We start from the raw sequence: 22,806 nt of genomic DNA, 5'->3' as shown, positions 1-22,806 counted from the left end.
AATTGATTTCTATTGAAACATATATTCATAGCAACTGCACCAGCTCAAGGCTTCAGCATCGACTTGCCGGTGGTCTTTCTTCCTTCCAGATCGGTGTGAGCCTGGGCAACCTCCTCCAAGGGGTACACCTTGTGAACCTTGGCCTTGAGCTTGTTAGACAGGAGAAGCGAGAACAGCTCATTGACGTAGAACTCGAACTCCTCGCGAGTCTCAATGTAGCCGAAGAGCTGAGGCCGAGCGACCTTGACACACTTGGGGGAGAGTTTCCTATAAAGCCATCAGCATCGCACCTCACACCATCAACCAGAGTAGGAATCAACTTACTGCAAAGGCAAAGGCGGCACCGGACCACTAGCATTGCCAAACCAAACAATAGTACCCTTGCGCTTGACGCTCTCCAAGCTTCCCTCCCAAGTATCCTTGCCAACCGAATCAAAAACAACATCAACGCCCTTACCACCCGTAATCTCCTTCACCTGCTTCACCCAGTCCTTGCCCTCCTCACTGCGGTAATCAATCACCACATCAGCACCCAGACTCTTCGCCAGCTGGCACTTCTCAGGACCACCAGCCGTTCCGATGACCTTCGCGCCGATGGACTTCAGCACCTGCGTCATCAGGGTACCCGCCCCGCCAGCCGCAGCATGCACCAACACCCACTCATCCTTCTGCACGGGATACGTCTCCTTCGCCAACGTGAGAACCGTCAACCCACTCAGGAATGAAGCCATCAGGTTCTCATCCGTGATCCCCTCGGGGATCTTGATCGTCTTGGCCATCGGCACCGCCGTGTACTCAGCATATCCGCCAGTGCTGAGCCAAGCCACCCTATCTCCGACTTGGAAGTTGTAGGGGTTGGGGCCGTCACCCAATGCGACGATGGTACCGGCGCCCTCGCGACCCAGGATCTCGGGCTTCGCGGAGGGGTAGAGGCCTGTGCGGAAGTACGTGTCGATGTAGTTGATGCCGGAGATGTTGTTCTTCACGAGGACTTGGCCTTCCTTGGGTGTGGGGACGGGGTGGTCGGACTTGAACTCGAGGACCTCGGGGCCGCCGAGCTTCTCGACCAGGACGGCCTTCATGGTTTGAGGGACGGACATGGTGGTGAGGGTGCGGATGGGGGATGCGATGGTGGGGTGGAGGTGGGAGTTGATTGCGGAGAGTCGTTGAATCGCTGGGGAAGACAGGGTTGATGTAGTAGTGGTGGTGGTGATGGATGGAATAGAGGATCGGATAAGACGAGGAAAGACGCGATGGAGGGGCATTGGATTGTCGGGGGTATTTCTAGTTGCGCGATGAGGGGTGGGACAGCAGGTGGGTTAAGTATATCCGGATAGTCGGGTGGGGGAAGGTGGAAGTTCTTCCCCCCGGCTACGATTGACGGAGCTCGACGGTCTTGCTGGTTGGTTTTTGCCGAAAGTGGACCGCGACTTGAGGCAGTCGAGCCCCGTCATTTGAAGCTTGATTTTCTGCGCTTCTTCCCCGCAGTTCTTCATTATTCTGCGTTGCGCTTGCGGATATTGGGTCAGGATGTCCGATGCGTCTCCGCACTGTATCACCGGGATCTGAAGCAGACCTTTCGGTCGGTATTTTCTACTGCGCTCATTGGTATTCGCTGTTTCAGCTATTCAGCGACTCCTTTCCTACTCTCTGGCAATAATTCCAGAGTCCATAGAATGACCACCTCTTCATCCGACGGAGTGACGCCATCGGCTGCAAGTCCGAACCGTCGGGAATATAGCTGACAAATGCCGGCTTCCTGCCGACGGACCGTGCCGTACACAGCTGAGTCAGTTTTGCATAGCGACCTTATTCCTTGATGCATAAATTCCCGATCGGGACATATACTCGTGCTTCGCCAGAAGCATTCCGGATTGTCTTCATCCTCCATCCATTGGGCCTTCATCCTCTTCATCCCTTCCGCGGACAACTTCATTATGCATCATCCAGTTCAGCCAGACAACTCAGCCCCCCTGTGTTACCGCCTCGCTATGCATATTGCCACCGTTTGCTCTTTCACCGTCTTTCCTACTGATGTCATAGCAGTGTCGCTTCCAACAGTGAATCGTATATCATTGGAAGCTACTGATCTCCCCAGCATCATCGGTCAGGGGGCATGCAGCTCATCCCAAAAGGTGGCACCAGTAGCTGATGACGCCCAATGTGCCGAGTTGCCCGGTATCTCTTGAGCGGAGGCTGTGTGGCTTTGCCAAAAAGCGTGTCGGGCTCACGACGTGCTGTGCCTACTGTATACTAGACCAACAATCATCCACGCCAATACTCGAAAGTGGCGCCTTTCCCGCAGACTAAAATCTCTTTCGCCCGTCAGCGTACCTAATCGGTCGACGGAAAGCGGGGATAGCGAATGAATGAATCTGCCAGCACAGGTTGTCCCACAGTCGGACAGACCACACTTGACCTCACCTGCATAGGGATGAGATGGTTTCATGAGCGACTCCTTGTTGACATGGCTAAAGGAGATCCATTCGTTCCCAACGCTTGACGTCTGGCCACGATCGCCATGTTTCAGGGCTAGTGGGATTGATTCGTTGCCTGTTAACGCCCAATGTCTGAGCCCAGGCCCTGATAGGGCCACCATCCCCGGAGAGGCGCTGCCCGACCAGGTTTCCCATTGGGGTCTGTCTACTTTATATAGCCTCTCGAAAAATCTCTTCGCAACTCCCCCGATTTTTGGGGTGTGTACATCAGAAACTAACCTCTCTGTCGCTTAATACATAATTCTAGCCGCTCACAAAGGACCCCCAGGCCATCTGACTGTCTCATCTGCGAGTTGATTGACTGTTCTCTGTTCCATCTGGATCACTTCCGTGCCAATTGCTGTTTGCCGAACGCTCTTGTGTGTGTGTGTGTGTGTGTCTGCTATTTTTTCTTGCTCATCCTTTCGAGACCCTTTCTCGAGTGAGTCCGATGCTCGACGGATATATGATGCCAACTGCCCGGAAAGTATTTCTGATCCACCGTGCCACCGCAGGATAGCCCCCCAGGACCGATACTTTCCCGTTGGAGCTTTGCTTTTCTTTGCTAAAAGTTCTTTGTTCTTCTGTTTTTATTACCAAATGTATTCTACCACCAAGATGAGCTTGCGCTGGCGCAAGAAGACCCACTGGCCGCCGTCGCCATGTGTGGAAGACGAAGCTGTTTCCCTCTCCCGCGAATTACACGGATTGTCTCAAATTGGAGAAATGCCCGGACTCGAAGGTGTTTGCTCCCGCGGAACCGTCGACCAATACCCAGTCCTTGTGGATGTTTTCTCTTACTCTTCATATGAGGAGACGACCGTCATCTATGAGGACTTCAGCCGTGACAGCAGCTCTGAGGACAACGTAGGGCCGCCAACCCCGGTGGATGAGAAACAGGACCCGATGCTCTACCTTGTCGGGGATGACCAGGCAGTCTCGTTGTCCGCGCCACTTGCAAGTCGAGAGAAACCCCAGGACCCATCCAAGAAACCAGCTGTTCAGAGGCAGGACTCTACAACGCGAGGCCGCCCCAGGGCGGATACTAGAGCCCAGAGAGACAGCCCGCCTAAGAGGGATACAGCCCAGAGTTCCCGGGATGCCTCGAGAGCTTCGAACATACGCACCCCTGCCGTCACACAAAGCAAGTCTACTCCATCGTTGCCCAGAAGATTCGGGAGTGTGAAACATGGCCGCTCCGCCGACGCCCTCACCACAAAATCCGGCTACCAGTCCGACTCGGCTACAGTCAAGTCCAAGACCAAGCCTGAACCTGTGAACAAACCTGCCGCGCCTCAAACGGACAAAAAGTCGCCCACTGGACTCTCCGTGGCAGAAAGGCTGGAAGAGAAGATCCGCCAGAGACAAGAACTTCGTGCCAAGGGAGGCTCAAGCGATGTGCCGAAGACGCCTAGTCCCCCGTCTACTGATCAACCAAGTGTCCCGGTTGAACTTCCCGCGGAGCCATCCATGACCCCTGCTGTCACTACAGCGCCGAAGAGCACCGCTCCGCAGACCCGTCCTAGGTCCACGTCGACGCCCAAGGAGCCAGCTACTGACCGCCGTGCAGATGAACATGAGGCGTCCTCCTCAGCTGCAGCCCCGGCACCACAACTTCCACCACGTCCGGGATTGGCCACTAAGCCAGCAGGCCGATCAATCTCAAGCGACAAACCTCAGTCAACCGCTCAGCTGCCAGCCCGGCGGGCCGTATCTTTCCTAGATGACGTGCCGCAGAGGTCCTCGTCGCTCCCACGGACTCCCGAGGATATTCCTGAGCCACCACCACTACCACGCCGACGGAGCTCCTCACAGGACGCTGTTCGCCATCGAAGTTCATCGCAGGATGCTGTCCGTCAGACATCGCCCAAACGGCCGTTTTTCCTCCCGCCCTGCCCCAGATCGACTCCCATCGCCGGATACCAGGACTGGCACACGGTCAAGGGACTACCCCATTTGAATATTTGCCCGTCATGCATGAAGCAAATGCGCAAGTCGGAGTTCCGCGACCACTTCGTCCTAGCCAGTCCCCGATCCCGTGGAGAGAAAATCCGCTGCTCCATGAGCGAGCCCTGGACCCGACTGGCATGGATGCAGACGCTCAAGAAGCAGCTAGACCACCTCGAGCTGCTGCACCAAGTCACACGGCCACCCCTCAGCATCAAGCCGTGCCCGGGGCGCATCATCACCGAGCAGCACTGGTACCGGATTGTGGACCCGGAAACGAACATGTACCTCCCGCAGTTCAATGTGTGCTCTGCATGCGTGCGGAACCTACGGGTCCTGATGCCGCAGCACCGAGACACCTTCAAGCGGAGCTCCACCAAACAGGAACGAGCCTGCGACTTTCTGACAGACAGCCCGCGATTTGTCCGGTACATTGACTGCCTGGACATAGCGGCCAACCGCGCCGACCAGGAGCACATGCTGCGTCCCGACGTGACCGAGTTCCTCTCGTACGCTCGACGCAAGGTAGTGTTGCGGGACTGTCGGCGGGACCGACGGATCCTCAGCACGTGGCACTACATGCCGCAACTGCCAGAGCTGACAGTGTGCGAGGACTGCTACGATGACGTGGTGTGGCCGTTGGTCCGGGCCAAACACCCCATTGCGCGCAAGTTCTCGACGTCCATGCGACTGCTCCCGGGCGACGGACCGTCTCGGTGCCGCGAAGCAAGCTGTCAGCTGTACTCCCCGCGCATGCGCGCCAAGTTCGCAGAGGCGGTACAGTCGAACGACCTGATGTATCTGAAGCAGGTGGCGCTGCGCCGGCGCGACGCCGAGCAACGCTACCGGGACCGCGAGGAGGAATTGCTGGAAGACGCGAGTCGAGGATACGACGTGGAGGGAGAGATGCGGCGCAACGTGGAGGAATGGAAGCGAAACGAGTAGTTCGATACCATGTATTTCTTTGTTCGTGTTTGTGTGTGTGTTTTTGTCAGGAACCCGCCTGTATGTTAGTGTTGATGATACCTGTACACCTGATATCCAATCCAATCCAACCCAATCAATCAATCATCCTACTTCCCCCCATCAGTAGAACCACCACCACCACCAGCATTATTAGCAGCATCAACAATCCCCATCGCCTCCCCCAACCCAACAACCCTAAACCCCCTCCCCTTCAAAACCGGCAACACCCTCCTCAACCCCTCTACAGTCCAACTCCTCCGATCATGCATCACAACAATACTCCCCTCCCTAACCAAACTCCTGACATGCCACGCATTCACCCCCGCCCACCCAATCTGCGCATCATGCGGATACACACTCCCAAGCACAATCCTATACCCGAGCCCCCTTACCAGCTCTCTCATCCACCCCGAAAAGAACCCCGATCCAGGTCTAAACCACTTCCGCACCACCCCCTTCCCATCCCTCGGCCGTTCCACCCCAACCTCCTCATACACCCTCGCAATCACCCCCTCCACCTCCTGCATCTCCTGCTCCAGCACCTCCCTCTCCAGGGACACAGACGGCTCGTCGTGCATCGCGTGGTTCCCGAGTTCCATCCCGCTCTTCACTAGCGTGTGGAGTATCCCCTCCCGGCCGGGGATCTGTGACCCGATGAGGAAGAATGTCGCCCGCGCGTCGTATTCTTGGAGTACGTGTAGGATGTCGAGGGTGTAGGCGCTGGGGGCGTCGTCGATGGTTAGGGCGATGAGTTTCTCTTTCGGTGCTTCTTTTACTTCTGTATCTTTGTTCTTGTTGGTGTTGGGCAGTGGTGGTGGTGGTGGTATCTCCCATAATGTATCCGGGTACTTCTCTGCCATGGAGCGGATGAGTGCGTGCGGTGGTCGGTAGATTATGTATAGGGGTAGGAGGGCGAGGAGGATGAGGAGGAGGATGAGCAATGGGAGGAGCATGGTTAGGGTGCGGGTGCGGCGGTGTCGGGAGCGGAGGTGTGGGATGCGTGCGATGAGGGTTGTGAATGGGATGGCGAGGACGCGGAGAGGGAAGAGGAGGAGGGAGGTTGGGTGGAGGCGGGGCATGCTTTGCTTTGCTTTGCTTTGCTTGTGCTTGGGGTGGGTGGTTCTTTGGGTATGTGGTGAGGATGGTGTGCGGAGGTGAGTTGGGTGTGGTTGTGGTTGCTGTTGTGTGTAGTATTTGTGGATGGGGTGTGGAAGGCCGGTGTAGCGAGTGGATGGTGTCAGGCCATGGTGAATATGTGTCGGTGGGAGAGATTGCAATGAGGGATAATGTGAATGTAATGTGTTCGACGATGTGATGTGGGGAGGAGGTTCAAATTGGGGAAATGTCAGGAGGCGGACCGGAGGTATGCGGCGATCCCGTTGGAGCATGTCTGGTATGTATGTAAGGGATCTAGACCTTGGTGGGGTGAATACGACAAGAAGAGTGAGTTAGATATGCAATACAATATTCTGCCATAATGTCTGCTATGTAGCTACTGGTATTATCCCACTAATCCCACCACCTCTCCAGGCCATTTCTTCCCCCATACAATCGCCCGCGGTGGCACGCGACCCCCAACCGGCGCCAGCACTCGGATCTTGCCCTTCTCCGCGTCCACGTCCGCTACGTACAGGAAGCCCATGATGCTGGCATCGCGCACATCCGCCGGGCTGGCCGTCGAGCTTGCATGTGTGATGGCGAGTAGCGAATTAGCCAGCGCTGTCGGCGCAGGAGGTAGCACCTTCTTCAGTGGCACGTTGGACGATCCAGCCGGCGTCACCGTTTCCTTCACCGGTCCGGCAATCCCAGGCAGCGTCGGTGCTACCGGGGTCTCTTCCTGCGGAGTCTGTCCCAGATCCACGTCGTTGCTCCCACCGGGGAGGAAGGCATCGCCGGTACCCAGCTGCGACGGGTCGTACTCATCTTCGTCCTCCTCTGCTGAGGCGATGGTATAGTTGTAGACCGCTAAAGCGCCAAAGTCCAGCTGCTGCGCATGCGGCGACAATGTAACATTCGTCGACGATGACGACGCTGACAGTGACAGCGCCGCAGATGCCGTCGAGGGAATTGGGTTGCCGAAAAAGTATGTCCGGATCTGCGACTCGCTGACAGCCTTCATGAACGCCGCATCGCGATCAACACAACCCCCGGACTTGGACAGCTTGATCACCGAAATGCGCTCATCCGACGCCGCTGCAGACGCACTAGCCGTAGGCTTGTTATCAAAGTTCTTCATCATAATGCTGTACAGTCGCTCGGAGCCAATAACCAGAATCGTCGTAACTGTGTCAAACCTGTCAGCGCATACACCCTCACCAGGATCAAAGAAAAAACTCACTTGCAAACTCCGTCACAATATGATTAATCATCTCGACATTCCCAGCCTTACTCTGACTCAAAATCCCCGGCGTATCCACAATAATCCCCGTCTCTCTAGCATCCTCATCCTCGGCCATCCTCCCCGTCACCGACAGCGCCAACCTCGACACGATAGACTTATACACCGACCCATCGGCCTCCAACGGATTCTGCATCGGATAGAAGTACACCAAAGGCAATTTCACCGGCACCGCACTCGGCCCGGACATAGGACTACTCCCCCAGCCTTCCTCAACATCAATCATCGTCCGGAACGCCGTAGCCGTCAACGTCCCCGGAACACTCAACATTCCCTCCGTAGGATCCAAATTGACCACCAGCGGCTGCCGGCCCACCTTAGTCGCATACGCCGTCAAGATCTTCGAAAGACTCGTCTTGCCCGCATCTTCAGGTCCGAGGATCAGCACCCGTGGACCATCCTTCCCCGTCGCCTTGGCCTCCTGTCGTAACGTCTCCAGCGCAAAATGCACGTTCGCATATTCAATCATCGGTGTTTCCTCCGCCACGTACTCGCTCTGGCAGCCGCCCGCGCCGAGTCCGCGCGTCGCTGTTCCATTCGTACCGCCTGGGGCGAGGCTGTCCAGGCCGGTGATGGCCTCTCCGGCGCTGACTTCTAGCGTGCATCCATGCCAGGTGTAGATTGCTGCTTTGGTGCCGGAGAAGGTGTAGGTTTGGGAGGGGGCTAGTTCGGTACCGAAGAGTTCGGCGGTTCCGGCTAAGAGCTAGTTCTCCAGGTGGTAGATATGTCAGTCGGCTGTCTCTTTGTGTGAATTGGGGAGATATGGAGATTGCTTGAGGAGGGGGGGGGGGGGGTTATGGTAGCTCACCTTTACGCGGACGGTCGTGCCAAAGGCGACTTCGAACCGCCACTCGGAGCCCTTGGAGAGGCTGATTTGAGAGGGCGGGGCGGGGGCGAACTCGCGGTCCGCCGAGGGTTGTGTTAGATCGAGACCGGGAAGCGACATGGCATCGCCTGGATAATTGGGTTCGTTATCTGGAGTGTGGTATGCGGACTGGAGTTTCTGGTAGAGCTCCGAACAGGCGGAGAGAATGACGATGTTTAGCCTGTTTGCAGGACGGAACCGTCCCGACTGGTTCGCGTTCGCAGGACATCTTACTATTATCTTAGATCATCTATATTTTACTATAAGTGCTACACAAAATACCTACTATGGCAATGTTCAATTCATAGTTACTGCATATCCATCATTTGCAAATCTACCTAACAATGACATAACTCCGAACACAATCCAGTCAAACCATTCCGATTGCATCACGACTCCAGGGTGCAGCCCCGGTCCAAATGGTGTAGAACAGAAAATAGAAAAAAGGAAAAGAAAACCACATTATAGAGGCGTATATCAGGTATCCAGGAGATAATAAGAAACGGCATAGATAATGAACGAAACGAACCCAAGGCTTTCCTCGATCGCCAGGACCTCACCGGCCAATCCCCCGTGCGAACCACATCACTCGCACCCAGACGGCATCATTAGTAAAGAAATATTCGCGGCCAATACGATACATCAAGAATCACTTCAATTGGGACTTAGGGATCGTGATGCGCTCGGGTGGATTGGCCAAAGCCTGAACTCGGATGAATTCCAGAGTAGGGGCAAATTGTGAACGGATAAGGCACAGCTTCGGCTGCTTCTCCATTAAGCATCGTTCAAAACCATAGCAGTTGGGGAATAAGGGGGAGATTTTCCTAGGGGGTGGAATCGATGGCGAATCTGTCCAGACTCGAGCTGGACGTGGGCAAGCCGACACGGCGCATAATCACGACAATTTTGCTTCCAGATGGGCTAGGGTGTTTAGAAGAAATACGGAATAGAGGCGCTGTAAAGCAGGTTAGCAAATATACTTGAAAGATCTGGCGCCATGCAAGACTTACGCAAGCGCAAAGGCAGCCGTAACGCCAACAAGAGCACGGTTCCGCACGCGCTCCTGCTTGAGCTTTTCCTCCAGAACCTTGGCCCTCTTCACACGGAGGGTCTTGGCTTCCTCATCTTCTTCCTCGTCATCGTCGCTGAGCACTTCCGTCTTGCGCTTCTGGGCTGCCTTGGCCGACGAGGGCTCTGCCGTCTCGGTCTGAAGCTTGACCGCCTCTTCTACCATTTCTTTCGCCTTGGTGATCATCTGCTCGGTATCGGCGGCAGACGGTGCCTCAGGAAGGCTGATAGGCATCTCAACGGAAACGGTGGTCTGGGAGGTTTTGGCCTCGTCAACAGTCTCCGCGTTGGTCTCAACATCGACCTTGACCTTCTCACGTTCCTGGTCCTCCTTCTCCTCGGGCTCTTCCGCACGAGCAGCCGTCCTCTTCGCCTTGGATGCGGATGCCGGTTTCTTCGGGGTAGGAGCGGGCTTCTCGTCGCCATCCACTTCAACGCTCTGATGAACGGTGCCGGTGACCGATTCCGACTCCACGGTGGAAGCCGTCAACTCCAAAGAAGACTGAAGGTTGGCGTTGGCAGCACTAGTCGCCGCAGCGTTGGCCTCTTTCATGGCGCGAGTCTGGCGGGGCTTACGCGGGGAGGTCGACTTCTTGCTTGGAGAAGCAGACCGTCCCCTACGGAGGCGTGGTGCAGTGAGAATGGCCGGGGCTTCGATCGGCGGCAAATCAAACCGAGGTGGCGGGGTAATTTGCTTCTTCGCGGACGAGGGGCTTTGAACGATGTCGGTAGGATCGAGAAGGGCTCTAACCCAGTCGTACATTTGATACTCCTTTGCTAGCTCGAGGGCTGAAAGTAATCAGAATAATGTTCATATCTGCTGAATTGTGATACTTACCAAGCAGAGGCGAGATCCAAACATTGCCGGCGATCTCGTCTTCGCTAGTCTCTGTCCGAGTCTTCAGGTACTCCCGCTCAGACCGTTCTTCATCGAGCTTTGCCCAAGGGAAGGCAATCTTGAACATTCCGGTAGCACTGACAAATCCATCTTTGCTACGTCTCTATAGCGACAGGTCAACAACCATTCTATGACATCACGTTTGTTCATTCTCGGCCATCCTTACCATCAAAAAGTAGGTTTCGGGATGCTGTTGAGGAGAGTGTGAGGGGAAAATCTCGGAGCCCTTGAGGTCTCTAGGCAGCGGCGCGCGCAAGTGTGCATACTCGAAGGGGCCGAGGTTTTCAGGCTTTGTCGCATTTGACGTGCCAACCTGGGTGGGTTTCACGGCGAGGTTGGTCTTTCCCAGACGACGGCGCGAAATAAGTTCATCGTCTGAAGTCGCAGGAGGTAGAAGGAGACAGATTAGTCTGGCGCACGCTTTGGTGGAGATATCGGCATGCCACGATCGAGTCTGAGCTCGGGCGCTAGCTGGAATCATTACTTACAAGCAGGAGCCACGTCCGCAAGGATGAGAGGGTTGTTTTTCTTCGGCAATGAGCGCACCATGATGAATGATCAGGCTCGCGAGCAGGGTCAATGGAGAAGCGAGGGGTATCGGATGAGGGTTGGTGATGAGAGAAGATGCGTCGCCAAAACGGCGGCCACGTTGCAGGCGCGTCTGTCGGCGCTCTCCAGGCGAGGTAGGTCGCGAACGCAAACACGGCACCACAAGAGGGCGCACAGAGACAAGCACCGCGGGTTTAAGATGAGCGGGTGATGGACAAGGACGCTCAGGCAGAGAGCCGCGACGACCCAGGTGATAATGGAATGGAAGTCAGGGCGCGGGTTCGATAAGCAGGATCAAAGAAATGCGTAGGGGAAGGAAAATAATCAGGGAATCGAAAGCAAATTGGGGAGGGCGATTGAATCCCACCGTGACCAACTGTGACCGTCTGGGAACCCCCACAGTACCGCGCTACTGTGACACCACTGCAGCAGTGAGCCAATCATAGCTTTAGTTGTTAGTGGGGCAAGCCAAAACAGCAAGTATCTGCGGTGCCGGCCCATCCCCCGGTATCTGTTGTGACGTGTTTGGCTCATCATGGTATCGCTGCCTTGACGCCTCACCGCTGCCGGTTGTCCCCGTGACGCCCATCCATTACGATTTTTGTTGTTTTCAGGTTCCTTGCAATGGGTTCCATGGCTGCGGTTCGCGTAAAGTATCTACGTATTCTACCAGAAGAACCTTCCTTTACTGGTTCAAATCCAAGGCAATAATCTGGCGGTATTGGATTTATACCAGGACTTGTAGGTACTGGGTTGGGCCACCCGCATATACCATGCATAATGCCTATGCGCAATATGCCGTGAGTCGGACATTCGGGCAACTTGGGTTTGGTGCATTCGGGGCACTGGATTCGAATGAAACACGCCCACCATGTCTGCAAAGCATGAAACAGCTTAACCACCGGCTTAGTATCTATTCCAATTGCTGATATTAAAACTTGTAACACTGTGCTTAGTAGTGACGCGAACACCCCAACTCCAAACTTGTCTAAGACATTTTGTATTAGTTAGTAGTACTAGTATGCCGGCGATATAAATAACCCGACTACTACGGCCTGGAAATCATAGTATGCTAGTAATACCACGGAGTAGCAGTGGAATAGCTCAGTCCAGCTATTACTAGTAGTATCCTTAGGCAAATCTTTAAGCATAATAATCGTAGTAGAGGCTCAACCAAAATGCAGTACATCATCCCTCACCCAATGCCTTGGAATCAAAACTTCATCACCGGGAATTAGTGTGGAATAGGAAATATGTAACTATAAATTGCACGGCAGCCATCCAGATAAAAAGACTTAATTATCGCAGATAAATGGATAGTTATCAAGCATCATATGAGTATTTCCAAGATAGTATCCCATTCAAACCAATCAAAGCCGAGTGAATAATTCACCTCCAAGTGCAGTTAATGCTCGATCGTAGATACCAGACTGTAGCAGTTCTATGACATCTCATCTCCGGCATTCCTTCCAGGGAGGTAGCCCTCGGTGCTTGTATAACAACCTAGCATGGTCTCATTTCTCGTCAGGATCGTTGAAGTCAAAAGAGGATCAAGATCCCCAAATTATCATCCGTTCCAAAAATACCCATTGCGTGGCCTGTTCCATGGATTGCTCTGGCTCCCCTTAATCTTTCGGCGGACACCAGGCAAGAAGAAGGAAGAAGGTCTGGTCTGGCCCATCCACTTCCATCCACTCCTCCACCGCCTTTCTTTCCCCCCCACTTGTTACTTTAGTCCACTGCTTCCACTCCAAAACATCCCTAAACAATTCTCTCCTCAGCAGTTTCCTGTATTCCTATCGTCTGGTACGTGATGTTCGATGTTCCTTAGACTCTCCTAACGAAGGCTCACCTTTTCCCTAGTCTGTATATCCTATTTGCGAGGAGCAACATTAGCATATCCCCTCCCATCTTCCCCCCCTATATCCAAATACCCCACCAACAACAATCATGACCGATCACGAAGAAGATCTCGTTGCCTCCCAGACCGAGGGTTTCAAGGTCGGAGAGAAGAAGACCATTGAAGAGTACCAGAACCTTGGTATGTGCTATCTACGCTCGCCTGCCCCTCTCCCTGGCAATCCGATACCCCTCCCACTCCCCCGTGGTAGTAGCCTCGTGGCATCCAACATCGCCGCCGCCCCCTTGCTTGCTGCCCAGTCCCGTCAAACGTACATCGCAAGCATTCCTGACACTCCACCGTTGAAATTGGAAATTGTGTCTCTTGCATAACTTTATCTTCTTCATTGGAACCTTCCATCCGCCTTAATTCCTGTCTAATTCGAATCATTCACAGACAAGAACGACGAGTCTCTCAACCGCTGGAAGGCCTCTTTGGGTCTGGCCACTGGAACTCCCATTGGCGACCCCAACGACCCCAGAAAGTGCATCATCAAGTCCCTTGCCCTGGAGGTGGAAGGACGCCCCGATGTTGTGATTGACCTGTCTACTCCCAATGCGCTCGACACCCTCAAGGACAAGCCCTTCAAAATCAAGGAGGGTGCCGTCTTCCACATCAAGGTCGTCTTCCAGGTGCACCATGAGGTTCTGAGCGGTCTCAAGTACCTTCAGGTAGTGAAGCGCAAGGGTATCAGAGTTAGCAAGGACGAGGAGATGCTGGTAAGTGCTCTAATTTCGACAATCGTGGCAGAATGTAAGCCGTGTACTCACTCTCTTATAGGGAAGCTACGCCCCCAGCACCACCGACAAGCCCTTCTACGAGAAGAAATGTAAGCTGCTCATTAACTGCTCTCCCCCCCCTCCAACTCCACAGTAAAGGGATCCGTACCTAACACACTCCTAGTTAACGCCGAGGAAGCCCCTTCGGGCATGATCTCCCGTGGCCACTACAACACTGTATCCAAGTTCGTCGACGACGACAACCACACCCACCTCCACTTCGAGTGGTCCTTCGACATCGCCAAGGACTGGTAGAAAGGATGAAATGAAATTCCTTATAGAAGTCAGTCGGACTGGCTCTGCTTTCTGGCTTTTCCCATCACACTTCCTTTCTTTCTTTATCACCTCACATATGAAACTATGAATCCACTACCTGCCTATTTACTCCTCCATGAGAAGCGCAAACTTATCATATTACATCCCTGTCTATTCTGCGCAGTTTTACTAGCGTTGGACCTACCTACCTATCTGCATCTTACTATTGTCCGAATCCTGGAATACAATATTCTATTTTATAACCCTTCATTGTCTACTAGTACACACTCTTGCAGGGCTCATATCAAATTCCCAGGCTATGTTCTCGATTTACAGAGTTATCGCCCTATCTACTACATACCGATGACCGCATACTATGCATACATACTAAGGGCCGTTTTGCGAGCGGCCCGGCCCGGTCCTATCCTGTCCTGGACCTTTTTCTTTTTTCTCTTTCTCCCCTCTGGGAACCGAGAAATCGTATGTGTGACTGACTAATTTTTTCTAAAATTTCTAACTGCATCTTGCTGTCGTACATCGCACCATGGGATATTGTCTATAAATGCCTGTCATATTTACCAAACTCCCCAAGAAGATCCATGAATGTTGTGTAAGAGGATGTGGGTTTGAAAAAAAAAAGACACAAGAAAATAAAGGGAAAAAGGACATAAGAAAGGGAAAGAAGCAAAAACAACAGCAAAAAAGCAACCTCAGGCAGAAAAAAGTAAAGAGAATCGAGAAAAAAAAAAAAAGAAAATAGAAGGAAAAAAGATAAGAAGGGTATCACAGAAAGTAGTCAATCACCGGACTCTGGCCATCCTTGTTCTGCTGCGCCTGCTGCTCGCCCCGATGGATATCATTTTCCGGCGCGGCGTCAAAGATATTGAAATACCGTTCGCCTGTATCACTAACCTCCAGGACACTAGCCAGGTTTCCGCACCGGTAACAGTAATTCGGTGCACTCCAGACCGTACTGAGCCGGTCATCGTAGAGAACTTGATACCCCTCCTGACACAGCTGGTGAGCCCGTAGGATATGCGACATGCTGTTGACCTCGAGGAATTTGCGGACGACCTGCGCACCGAACGTATAGCCCGCCCCACGTGGCGACAGGGAGAATTCATCCCGTTCGGTGTCGGGATCCGACCAAACTAGATCAGCCATGGGACCTTCGTGTGGGATTTCGCGGAACCGGTCGATGATTTTGATTTGGTCGATGGAGTGGATGGATGGGGATAGGCCGCCGTGGACGCAGAAGATCTGGTCATTGATGACCACACTCAGGGTCAGGAAGTCGAACATATCCGTGAAGTAATGCCAGACGTTGGCATTGCCGTATTTGCGCGCGCATTCCGTGTAGAATCCGTATGATTGCGTTACACCACGCGACTCGTGATTGCCGCGGATAAGATGGACGCGCTGGGGGTATCGCAGTTTCAAGCACACGAGGAGGGAGATTGTCTCCACGCTGAACAAGCCTCGATCAACGTAGTCGCCTGTTTGGGTGAGAAAAAAGAACGTCCGTCAGCACTCATGCTCGCACATAAACCGAATTCCGTCTTGGGATCGGCACGCCTTTTCTTGTTGCTGCCCATTTCCCTTCTTTCCCCGCCAACCACCAATTATAATATCACGCGGAATACTAACCAAGAAACAAGTAGTTTGTATTGGGACAGAACCCTCCGATCTTGAATATCTCAATCATGTCGAAGAACTGTCCGTGGATATCTCCGACCACCGTGACCGGAGCCGCAATGTGGACGACATTGCTCTCTTTCATCAACAATTCCTTGGCCTTGGCGCATATCGCTTCGATCACCGAGTCTGCCAGCAACTCTTTCCGGTAGAGTCTCTCAATGCACTCGTCGAGGTCGATACTAGCTGATCCAACAGTGAGGGGCCGCACAGGACGAGTAGAGGGGGGAAATGCTTACCTGGTAATCCAGGCATTTTTCGGAGTAGATATATTAATCAACTCAGAAGATTCAAAGATATCTGTATACTCATGCAGTGCGCAATGTTCGATTGCGCTCAATAATAGAAAATGGAGGCTCAGAAGTCCACCGAAAGTCGTGTATAGGTGCCCAAAAGGAAGGAGAAATGATTAACGGATTGAAAACACCGCTATTATAAGCGGAGAGTGAATACTAGACGTTCCGATTCGAGAAGGGATATGTTTGTTTGAGAGGTTCCTGCAGTAGCTCGCATCATGGCCAACGGCACACAGTACGCAGGAGCAGGAGTGAGCGTCTCACAGGGGGCGACCTGTGACCGGTGAGGGAAGAGCAGGGTCTAGACGCGGGTTCGGAGGGGTGTCAGTGAAATTTCGGAGAGCTTGCGCTGCACTCAATCCATATTTCGGAAAGAATCTGTACTTCTAACAGATGGGGATGAAGCAAACCAGGATTATCGACAGGCACAAAGCCCATTCAACCCGCCGAGGGATTCCTGGCCACATTCTGCCGGGTGGCACCGCCTGCTGTTCCGTCCGCATCATTGATGAAGTTGGAGGTGTGAATAACCCATACATCACTTGTCTCGGTGGGTTCGCTAGCAACTAACTGTCAGAATACTGTATTATGCATAATGTCTTTGAGATCTGGTGCCTTGGAGGTGCGAAAGATCTCCTGCCAGCACCCATTCTCTGTACTAGGGTGAAGTATTTGAATACAGAGTGCAGGCCGTCACATCTAGAATTGGAAGTATATCAAGTTGGTCTATGCAGCTAATCTGTACAAATGCTCTTCCCATCTCTCCAATTGGGTATCACTGCTTCAAGAGTCCTGCACTCTGCCCCTGCTCTTCTTCATCCGTCTCATATTCTTCATCTGTTTCCTCCTCTTCGTCCGTTTCCTCGTCCGTCACTTCCTCGTATTCAGAGTCGGTTACCTCTTCCTCTGTTTCTGTCTCTTCCTCAGTCTCCGTCTCGGGCTCATCAAGCCACTGGTCGAGTGACTTCCCCTTCGCTGAGGAGGCACCCGCTACTCCGCGACCATCCCGTTGCCTGCCTGAAGTTGCAGCGGAACTTTCATGCTCCTTGAGGGCTCGATCAAGCCGCTCGCCTGCAGTCAATGAGGACTTTTCTACCACGTTTGGTTTAATATCGTTCTCTCGGAGGCGTGGGTCGGGCTCTTGTCCGGACTCAACCCATTCAGGGAGGCTTTGATAGCCATTCAGGCCAAGCAGTCCAGCGTCGGGACCAACGACGAGGGTCGAGGAGCCAATCAGCAAATCCTTGCGTGTTTCTGACGGGCTTGGGGCGTGTGGTACGGGCTTCGGGGCAAGTAGGAGCAGATTAGCCAGTTGTGTAGAAGAAGGAGAAGCGAGCAAAGCCTTGTATAGGCGGGCACGGTCGCGGAGATCGTAGGAAGGATCATATCGAGCAAGGAGAAGAAGGTACCGCCAGAGCAGCGTCATCCTATCTTCTTCAGGTTCATCACTCTGTGGTTTCTCGTCGCCTGAATCCTCTTTCCGCTCCTCTTCGTTCTCCGTCCACTCGTTGACGATCTTCTCAGGCTTGGGTTCTGGTGTTGGCACCTCCTTTGGAGGGTTTCGCAACAGATGATGCAAATATACCTTAGCACCCAGGAGGATGATCTGCTGCTTAACAGCCTCGGATTCATTTGCAAAATCTTGTACCAGAATGCGCAGGATATCGGCCGCAATATTTCTCTCAGGCGCGACACCAGCAAATTCTCCGACCAGCCAAACAATGGTCGCTCTGGCATCGGGATTCTTTGTTAATCCCAAATGCTTGACAAGCTGAATCACTGTCTTCTCGTGTGAAGGAGGGTCCTGCTGAATGAGGTGTCTAATAACGGTCAACGACTCTGAAACAAGATTGTCGTCTAGACTCGTAACTTGGCTCAAAAGGACGCGGAGACAATGATCAGCACTTCGAGGTTCACTCTGTGCGCAGCGCCCTATAGCACGCACGCTTTCTCGTACTAGGTCTGGGTCTGAGCTCTGAGAAAAGTGTTCCAGTTCGCTGAGGATCACGCCCTTCAAGTGCAGCCCGCAGTGGGGAAAGAGTAAAGTGAGTACCTCCAGCTTGAGGCGCCAGATATGAGGCGGATCTACCGCGTGGACCAGGAAGTGCGTAGTGTATTTCGTAAACGGCTTGGGGTGTTTTAGGGCAACGGCGACAATGTTATATAGCGCAACGTGCTGCGTATCCTGTGGGCTCCGAACCAGCGCAACTAGAGGACCAACGGCGGCATCAAGATACTCTGGAGTGCCGAGGTAAAGGAAACACCGGACAACGCCAACAATCACAGCGGAGTTACGATTTTGCAGCAACAGCTTGCAAGTACGTAAGAAGAACTCAAGATCAGGATCCAGCACAAGCACTTCATGCTCGTTATCATCACCATTGCTCTCCGGCGCCTTATCGTCCTCGTAGAAGCCTTCGGGGATTGCCTGTTTACCTTTCTGGACCTTGCGAGGGAAGCACTTCCTGGCGTAAAAGGTCAGAAGACGCAGGGTTGAGAGTTGGCTCCATTCGTCCATGTCGACGAGCTTCTTGACAAGGCTTCGGTAATGCTTATGGATGAGATCGATTCTGTCCGGACAAACATCTAGGAAAGCGGCGACAGCAGGCCCGAGGACAAAGTACTGGCTATCACCGAGCAAAGTAGCAAGATACCCAATCAGCTGAGGGAGTGTACTCGGGTCCAGGCGATAACACTTTGGAATTGCCAGTGCTGCGGCTTTGCGAACATGTGGGCTCATGTCGCCGCAGCCTCTTTTGATAGCAAGGGACACAATCTGACTGATGACTGGCACTCTGATTCCGGACATTGTACGAAGCGCCATAGCCCGTGAGTGGGGGTTCTGATCGGTAAGCGACTTCTGGATGGCATTGATAGATAGGAGCGCAAGGTCCGGTTCCGCCTCCGCATGATGGACCAAATAGATGTAGACCAACTTCTTAACCTCAAGATTCGAACTAGCGACATTTTTGACCACAGCCGAGAAGAAAGGAAGGGAGGGTTCGGATCGATACATCAACTATATGGCGCAAGAACAAAAGAGCGTTAGACAATGGATTCTTGCATTTAGGCATCTCGAGGCCTTACCGTAATCACCCGGCGCATGCCATCCAGGACCTCCCGGTCATTCCGACTATCCAGAAGCTTTTTTATGTGAGCAGTAGCCAAATTCCGAGACGATAAACCCGTGCTAGACCCCTTACTCAGGGCTGCTGATTGGGCTGCTTCGAGGGTGAGCTCACGAGCTGCTCGCACGACCAGTTAGTTGATTTGTCCAAATGCGGAGGACAATTGGCGAGCAACTGTCCGCGGTGACATTACCTGTTTCCAGCATCGTGGAAATTCTGGAAATGGTCTCCATCTTGGCCCCGAGGTCCTTCGCATAGGCGCAATAACAGATCAGACCTGGGGAGGGGGATGTCCCTAATAGAGGGGAGCTGGAGGAAGTTGGGAGTTCCGCGGCGGCGGGCGGGCAGCTGACATGACGATTGGGTAACGTGCTTAACTACGGCTACTTTCCATCATCCGCTAATCCCACTTGCTATCTCGGTAACCCTCACCAAAGCAGGAGATTAGGAGAACCTATTATTCTTCAACCCCCTAATTTATCATTCGTATCAATGCTATCTATCTAATTTCTACATGGAATCTACTATTATGATATCTGCAGTAAACAACCAGATGTCTCGACGGCTTTTGGTGGGAGAGGCTCATGACTTACGGCGTCATGTCTGTGTGACTGAGAAGTCGCTTTAGAGCATGACAACTCCATTTGTTGCTTTTACGCCGTGTTTTGATATGAAGAAAGCAATATGCTGGATAGAGATGACGTGATCAGCGAAGTCCAGCAAAACTTGCTCATACATCAACACCAGGTGATGGGTCATGGCCTGAAGCCACGAAGTTGGCTAATTGGCTCCTATCCATAGAACGGTAGAGTAGGATGACCCCTTTATCCCAGACATCTTAGTCTACATCATTCAAACCCTCGCCATCGTGAATAATCCCTTTACAATCTTCACTTTACTTGTGATTCTAGGCACGCTGCTCGCCGTTCCCACAACGGACTCTCGTGGCACAGCATCATCGTCTTTGATCTGGGTTTCCTGCCCGAGAGGATCGCCGTCAGCATCAGAGCTGGAAAGCGCTGATACCTTCCATGCTCGCACAAGTCCGAGGCAAATGCATGCTGCCATAAACATGAAGCCAACAAATATCTGGGCATGCAGGAAGTTAGTTCCGTTGTCGCTGCGTAGCCAAAGAGCGATCGGTTCAGCAAATGTGCTCGGGATGACGACTGAAAGCCAGAAGATCGACAATGCAGATGGCAAGAGTTGTAATCCCACAACCTCCGCGCCAACTGGAGCTACAGTAGTCGTGAAGGTCGCAGCAAAAGGACCGCTAATCAAGGCATAGAAGATGAGGACTCCGAAATCTTTGGCAAAGACCCAGATGACGAGAGAAAACAGGCCGGCCAAAAAGGTACAAGCGAGAGCGGTGTTCAGCCGTCCAAAGCTGTCGCTGACGTACCCTATAACAGGTCGCCCAAGGCCTCCTCCAAGATTGAACATGGCACCAACAATTGAGCCTTGAGATGCGGTAAGGCCTACGGTGGTTGCATAGTCGGGAATGGAGAACAGAAGGGCCACGTAGCCCAACACGCTAAAGCAACCCCAGGCCAAAGTGAGCAGGAATTCTGGTCTTCTTAAAAGCTCTGTATGGAAGGCGATTTGAACAGCTCCAATGGCCTTGTTTCGATCCCTTACAATGATAGCAGAGAAGCCGCACGCAGCAGCGGAGACGATCGCCAGGATGCGGAAAGCCCAGCCAATGCCCCATCTCTGAATCATGGCACCTGTAGCCAATGAATAGATAAGGCCCCCGATCCCCGATCCAGCCGTTGCAATACCATTGGCAAGGGACCGACGGCGGGTGAACCACTGAGGAATGATGCCAACAGTAGCACTGAATTGCATGCCCATGCCAAATCCAAAGCACAGAGCCTGACTGAGGAACAATTGCCAAACCTGGCCCGCCCATGACGCTCCCAACAATGCCGCAGTCTGCAATGTGATCCCAATCATCAAGGTAACTCTTGTACCCCACATTCGGGTCGTGATTGTTGCGACTGGCGCGATGAATTGAGCCATACTGAGGGAGAGGCCTCCGACAAAGGCATAGTCGAGGTCTGATGCTCCTGGGAATGTATTTGTGTCCAGATAGTGGGCCAGAAAGACACCATAGGCCTATTTGCGACAAGAGTTAACAAATATAGCCTTGTCTAGAAGACCATGAGTGAGGCCTTACACTGTTGATTCCCCATGTATGAGCATTGACCAGAAAGACGCACAGCACACAGATCCAGCCATAACCACCGTCGACCTCTATGGGTGCTGATGATTGAGTCTGTTCGGGGTCGGCTAGATTGTCATCGGATGTGCCATTCTTGGATAGCACCGTCTCTGGACAGTCAGTAGAAGGATGAATGGCGTCGTGGTCAAGCACAGCCGCCGTCATCGTGTAGCTTGAGTCACCGCCCTTCTCGGAATGCATATCTTTGCTCGTCACCAGCAGGAGGGCTTGAAAAGAGTATAATACGGAACAGAATGAAGAGGAGCGATGCCACAGTTTGTCTTCGATTGAATGGCATACTACTAGATCCATAGGTAGTGATCTAAGAAGGCCCATTGAAATATGTTTAGATCAGCCCCATATATAAGAAGACATTGGCAAAGTAATTGACAGGGATCTAGTTGTCTATCACTCTGGTTGAGTCATACCATCGTTGCACTTAGTGTAACTATTGGACTATCATAGAAATTGCGTACCCCAGCTTGGCGTGCATTAGGCTATCTAGATATCCCTGTAGATGGCCGCCAGTTATCATGGAATCTTAAATCAAGTGTGGAGACCTCTACTATAGTATCTTCCGGTTACCAGTTGCTTTGACCTTTCTTGATTCGAAGCGAATCTAGTACTTTCCCACGCCTCATTCTGCTTTCTGCTGATAAGACACACCATCTGCTTGTCTTCAATGCCTAGAAGACAACATAACATGAACAGAACTAGTGTATGATCATAGACGGAGCAGGTAAGCGCTGATAGTCACTAGCCGTACTAGGTAGAGTAAGGAAAGGTTCCAATCAAACCTACTAGTAGCTGGCGTGTGATTGTTGTCTGACATATTATCATGGCTCTCGGCATTAACTGAACATAGTTCAGCTAAGTAGGTATCCGTTCAATTCATTGCAGCTGACTGAGCTGCATTATTCAATCCATATAAACTTGATAATAATTGGGTCACGTTGTATAGATCTAAACGAGCCTTCCTCTTCTATACTTAAGTAGATGCTGCGGTAGCAATTGAAAGCACCAATCAGAAGTGCCAAATCAAACGGTTCAACCACCCTCTCCAAAAATCCTAGCCCAACCACTAAGTAAGTAGTAGTCATAAGTAGATAACTCAACGCTAATGCACTCCACAACTCATCCATCCATCCATCTATCCATCCACCTTCTATCAAACTATCATGACCCTCACCTCCCCAACCCGACAAATCTACACCACCAGCGACCGCATAACAGATTTCCTCCACCACATCATCACCCAAGACGCCCCCACCACAATCCTACTCATATGCTCAACAAAGGAACAATTCCTAGAGCAGTTACTACTGGCCTCAAGCTCCGGAAGTGAAGAACATCATCATCAA

At 52.5% G+C, this 22,806-nt stretch overlaps 10 protein-coding genes across 10 annotated transcripts; 2 read left to right on the top strand and 8 right to left on the bottom strand.

Moving 5' to 3' along the window:
• Positions 1–44: 44 nt before the first annotated feature.
• On the bottom strand, positions 45–1,100 carry ZTA1 (quinone oxidoreductase family protein; the record flags this gene model as incomplete). The annotated part of the gene is made up of 2 exons (XM_041687737.1): positions 45–267; positions 325–1,100. 2 exons carry the CDS (start codon positions 1,098–1,100, stop codon positions 45–47), a joined length of 999 nt encoding a protein of 332 aa, XP_041541592.1.
• A 524-nt stretch (positions 1,101–1,624) lies between these two features.
• On the bottom strand, positions 1,625–1,936 carry AKAW2_31144S (uncharacterized protein; the record flags this gene model as incomplete). Its single annotated transcript, XM_041687736.1, has 1 exon — positions 1,625–1,936. One exon carries the CDS (start codon positions 1,934–1,936, stop codon positions 1,625–1,627), a length of 312 nt encoding a protein of 103 aa, XP_041541591.1.
• A 1,141-nt stretch (positions 1,937–3,077) lies between these two features.
• On the top strand, positions 3,078–5,369 carry AKAW2_31142A (uncharacterized protein; the record flags this gene model as incomplete). The annotated part of the gene is made up of 1 exon (XM_041687735.1): positions 3,078–5,369. The coding sequence occupies one exon, from the start codon at positions 3,078–3,080 to the stop codon at positions 5,367–5,369; it is 2,292 nt and encodes a 763-aa protein (XP_041541590.1).
• Positions 5,370–5,497: 128 nt separating this feature from the next.
• On the bottom strand, positions 5,498–6,469 carry AKAW2_31143S (chitin deacetylase CDA4; the record flags this gene model as incomplete). The annotated part of the gene is made up of 1 exon (XM_041687733.1): positions 5,498–6,469. One exon carries the CDS (start codon positions 6,467–6,469, stop codon positions 5,498–5,500), a length of 972 nt encoding a protein of 323 aa, XP_041541589.1.
• Positions 6,470–6,891: 422 nt separating this feature from the next.
• CLP1 (cleavage polyadenylation factor subunit CLP1) lies at positions 6,892–8,734 on the bottom strand (the record flags this gene model as incomplete). The annotated part of the gene is made up of 3 exons (XM_041687732.1): positions 6,892–7,673; positions 7,729–8,491; positions 8,597–8,734. The coding sequence occupies 3 exons, from the start codon at positions 8,732–8,734 to the stop codon at positions 6,892–6,894; spliced, it is 1,683 nt and encodes a 560-aa protein (XP_041541588.1).
• Positions 8,735–9,583: 849 nt separating this feature from the next.
• Positions 9,584–11,168, bottom strand: AKAW2_31140S (KilA-N domain-containing protein; the record flags this gene model as incomplete). The annotated part of the gene is made up of 5 exons (XM_041687731.1): positions 9,584–9,608; positions 9,664–10,510; positions 10,560–10,722; positions 10,786–10,994; positions 11,108–11,168. 5 exons carry the CDS (start codon positions 11,166–11,168, stop codon positions 9,584–9,586), a joined length of 1,305 nt encoding a protein of 434 aa, XP_041541587.1.
• Positions 11,169–13,118: 1,950 nt separating this feature from the next.
• AKAW2_31139A (rho GDP-dissociation inhibitor) lies at positions 13,119–14,102 on the top strand (the record flags this gene model as incomplete). Its single annotated transcript, XM_041687730.1, has 4 exons — positions 13,119–13,209; positions 13,465–13,787; positions 13,849–13,897; positions 13,972–14,102. The coding sequence occupies 4 exons, from the start codon at positions 13,119–13,121 to the stop codon at positions 14,100–14,102; spliced, it is 594 nt and encodes a 197-aa protein (XP_041541586.1).
• A 783-nt stretch (positions 14,103–14,885) lies between these two features.
• On the bottom strand, positions 14,886–16,052 carry PPG1 (serine/threonine-protein phosphatase; the record flags this gene model as incomplete). Its single annotated transcript, XM_041687729.1, has 3 exons — positions 14,886–15,598; positions 15,750–15,983; positions 16,037–16,052. 3 exons carry the CDS (start codon positions 16,050–16,052, stop codon positions 14,886–14,888), a joined length of 963 nt encoding a protein of 320 aa, XP_041541585.1.
• An 816-nt stretch (positions 16,053–16,868) lies between these two features.
• On the bottom strand, positions 16,869–19,454 carry APL6 (AP-3 complex subunit beta; the record flags this gene model as incomplete). Its single annotated transcript, XM_041687728.1, has 3 exons — positions 16,869–19,112; positions 19,181–19,338; positions 19,415–19,454. The coding sequence occupies 3 exons, from the start codon at positions 19,452–19,454 to the stop codon at positions 16,869–16,871; spliced, it is 2,442 nt and encodes an 813-aa protein (XP_041541584.1).
• Positions 19,455–20,073: 619 nt separating this feature from the next.
• Positions 20,074–21,646, bottom strand: AKAW2_31136S (MCT family MFS transporter; the record flags this gene model as incomplete). Its single annotated transcript, XM_041687727.1, has 2 exons — positions 20,074–21,339; positions 21,401–21,646. 2 exons carry the CDS (start codon positions 21,644–21,646, stop codon positions 20,074–20,076), a joined length of 1,512 nt encoding a protein of 503 aa, XP_041541583.1.
• Positions 21,647–22,806: the final 1,160 nt, after the last annotated feature.

The sequence above is a fragment of the Aspergillus luchuensis genome, chromosome 3 (genome assembly GCF_016861625.1).
Source record: "Aspergillus luchuensis IFO 4308 DNA, chromosome 3, nearly complete sequence".
Classification (NCBI taxonomy): Eukaryota; Fungi; Ascomycota; class Eurotiomycetes; order Eurotiales; family Aspergillaceae; genus Aspergillus; species Aspergillus luchuensis.
This window is presented reverse-complemented; position numbering and strand designations above follow the sequence as displayed.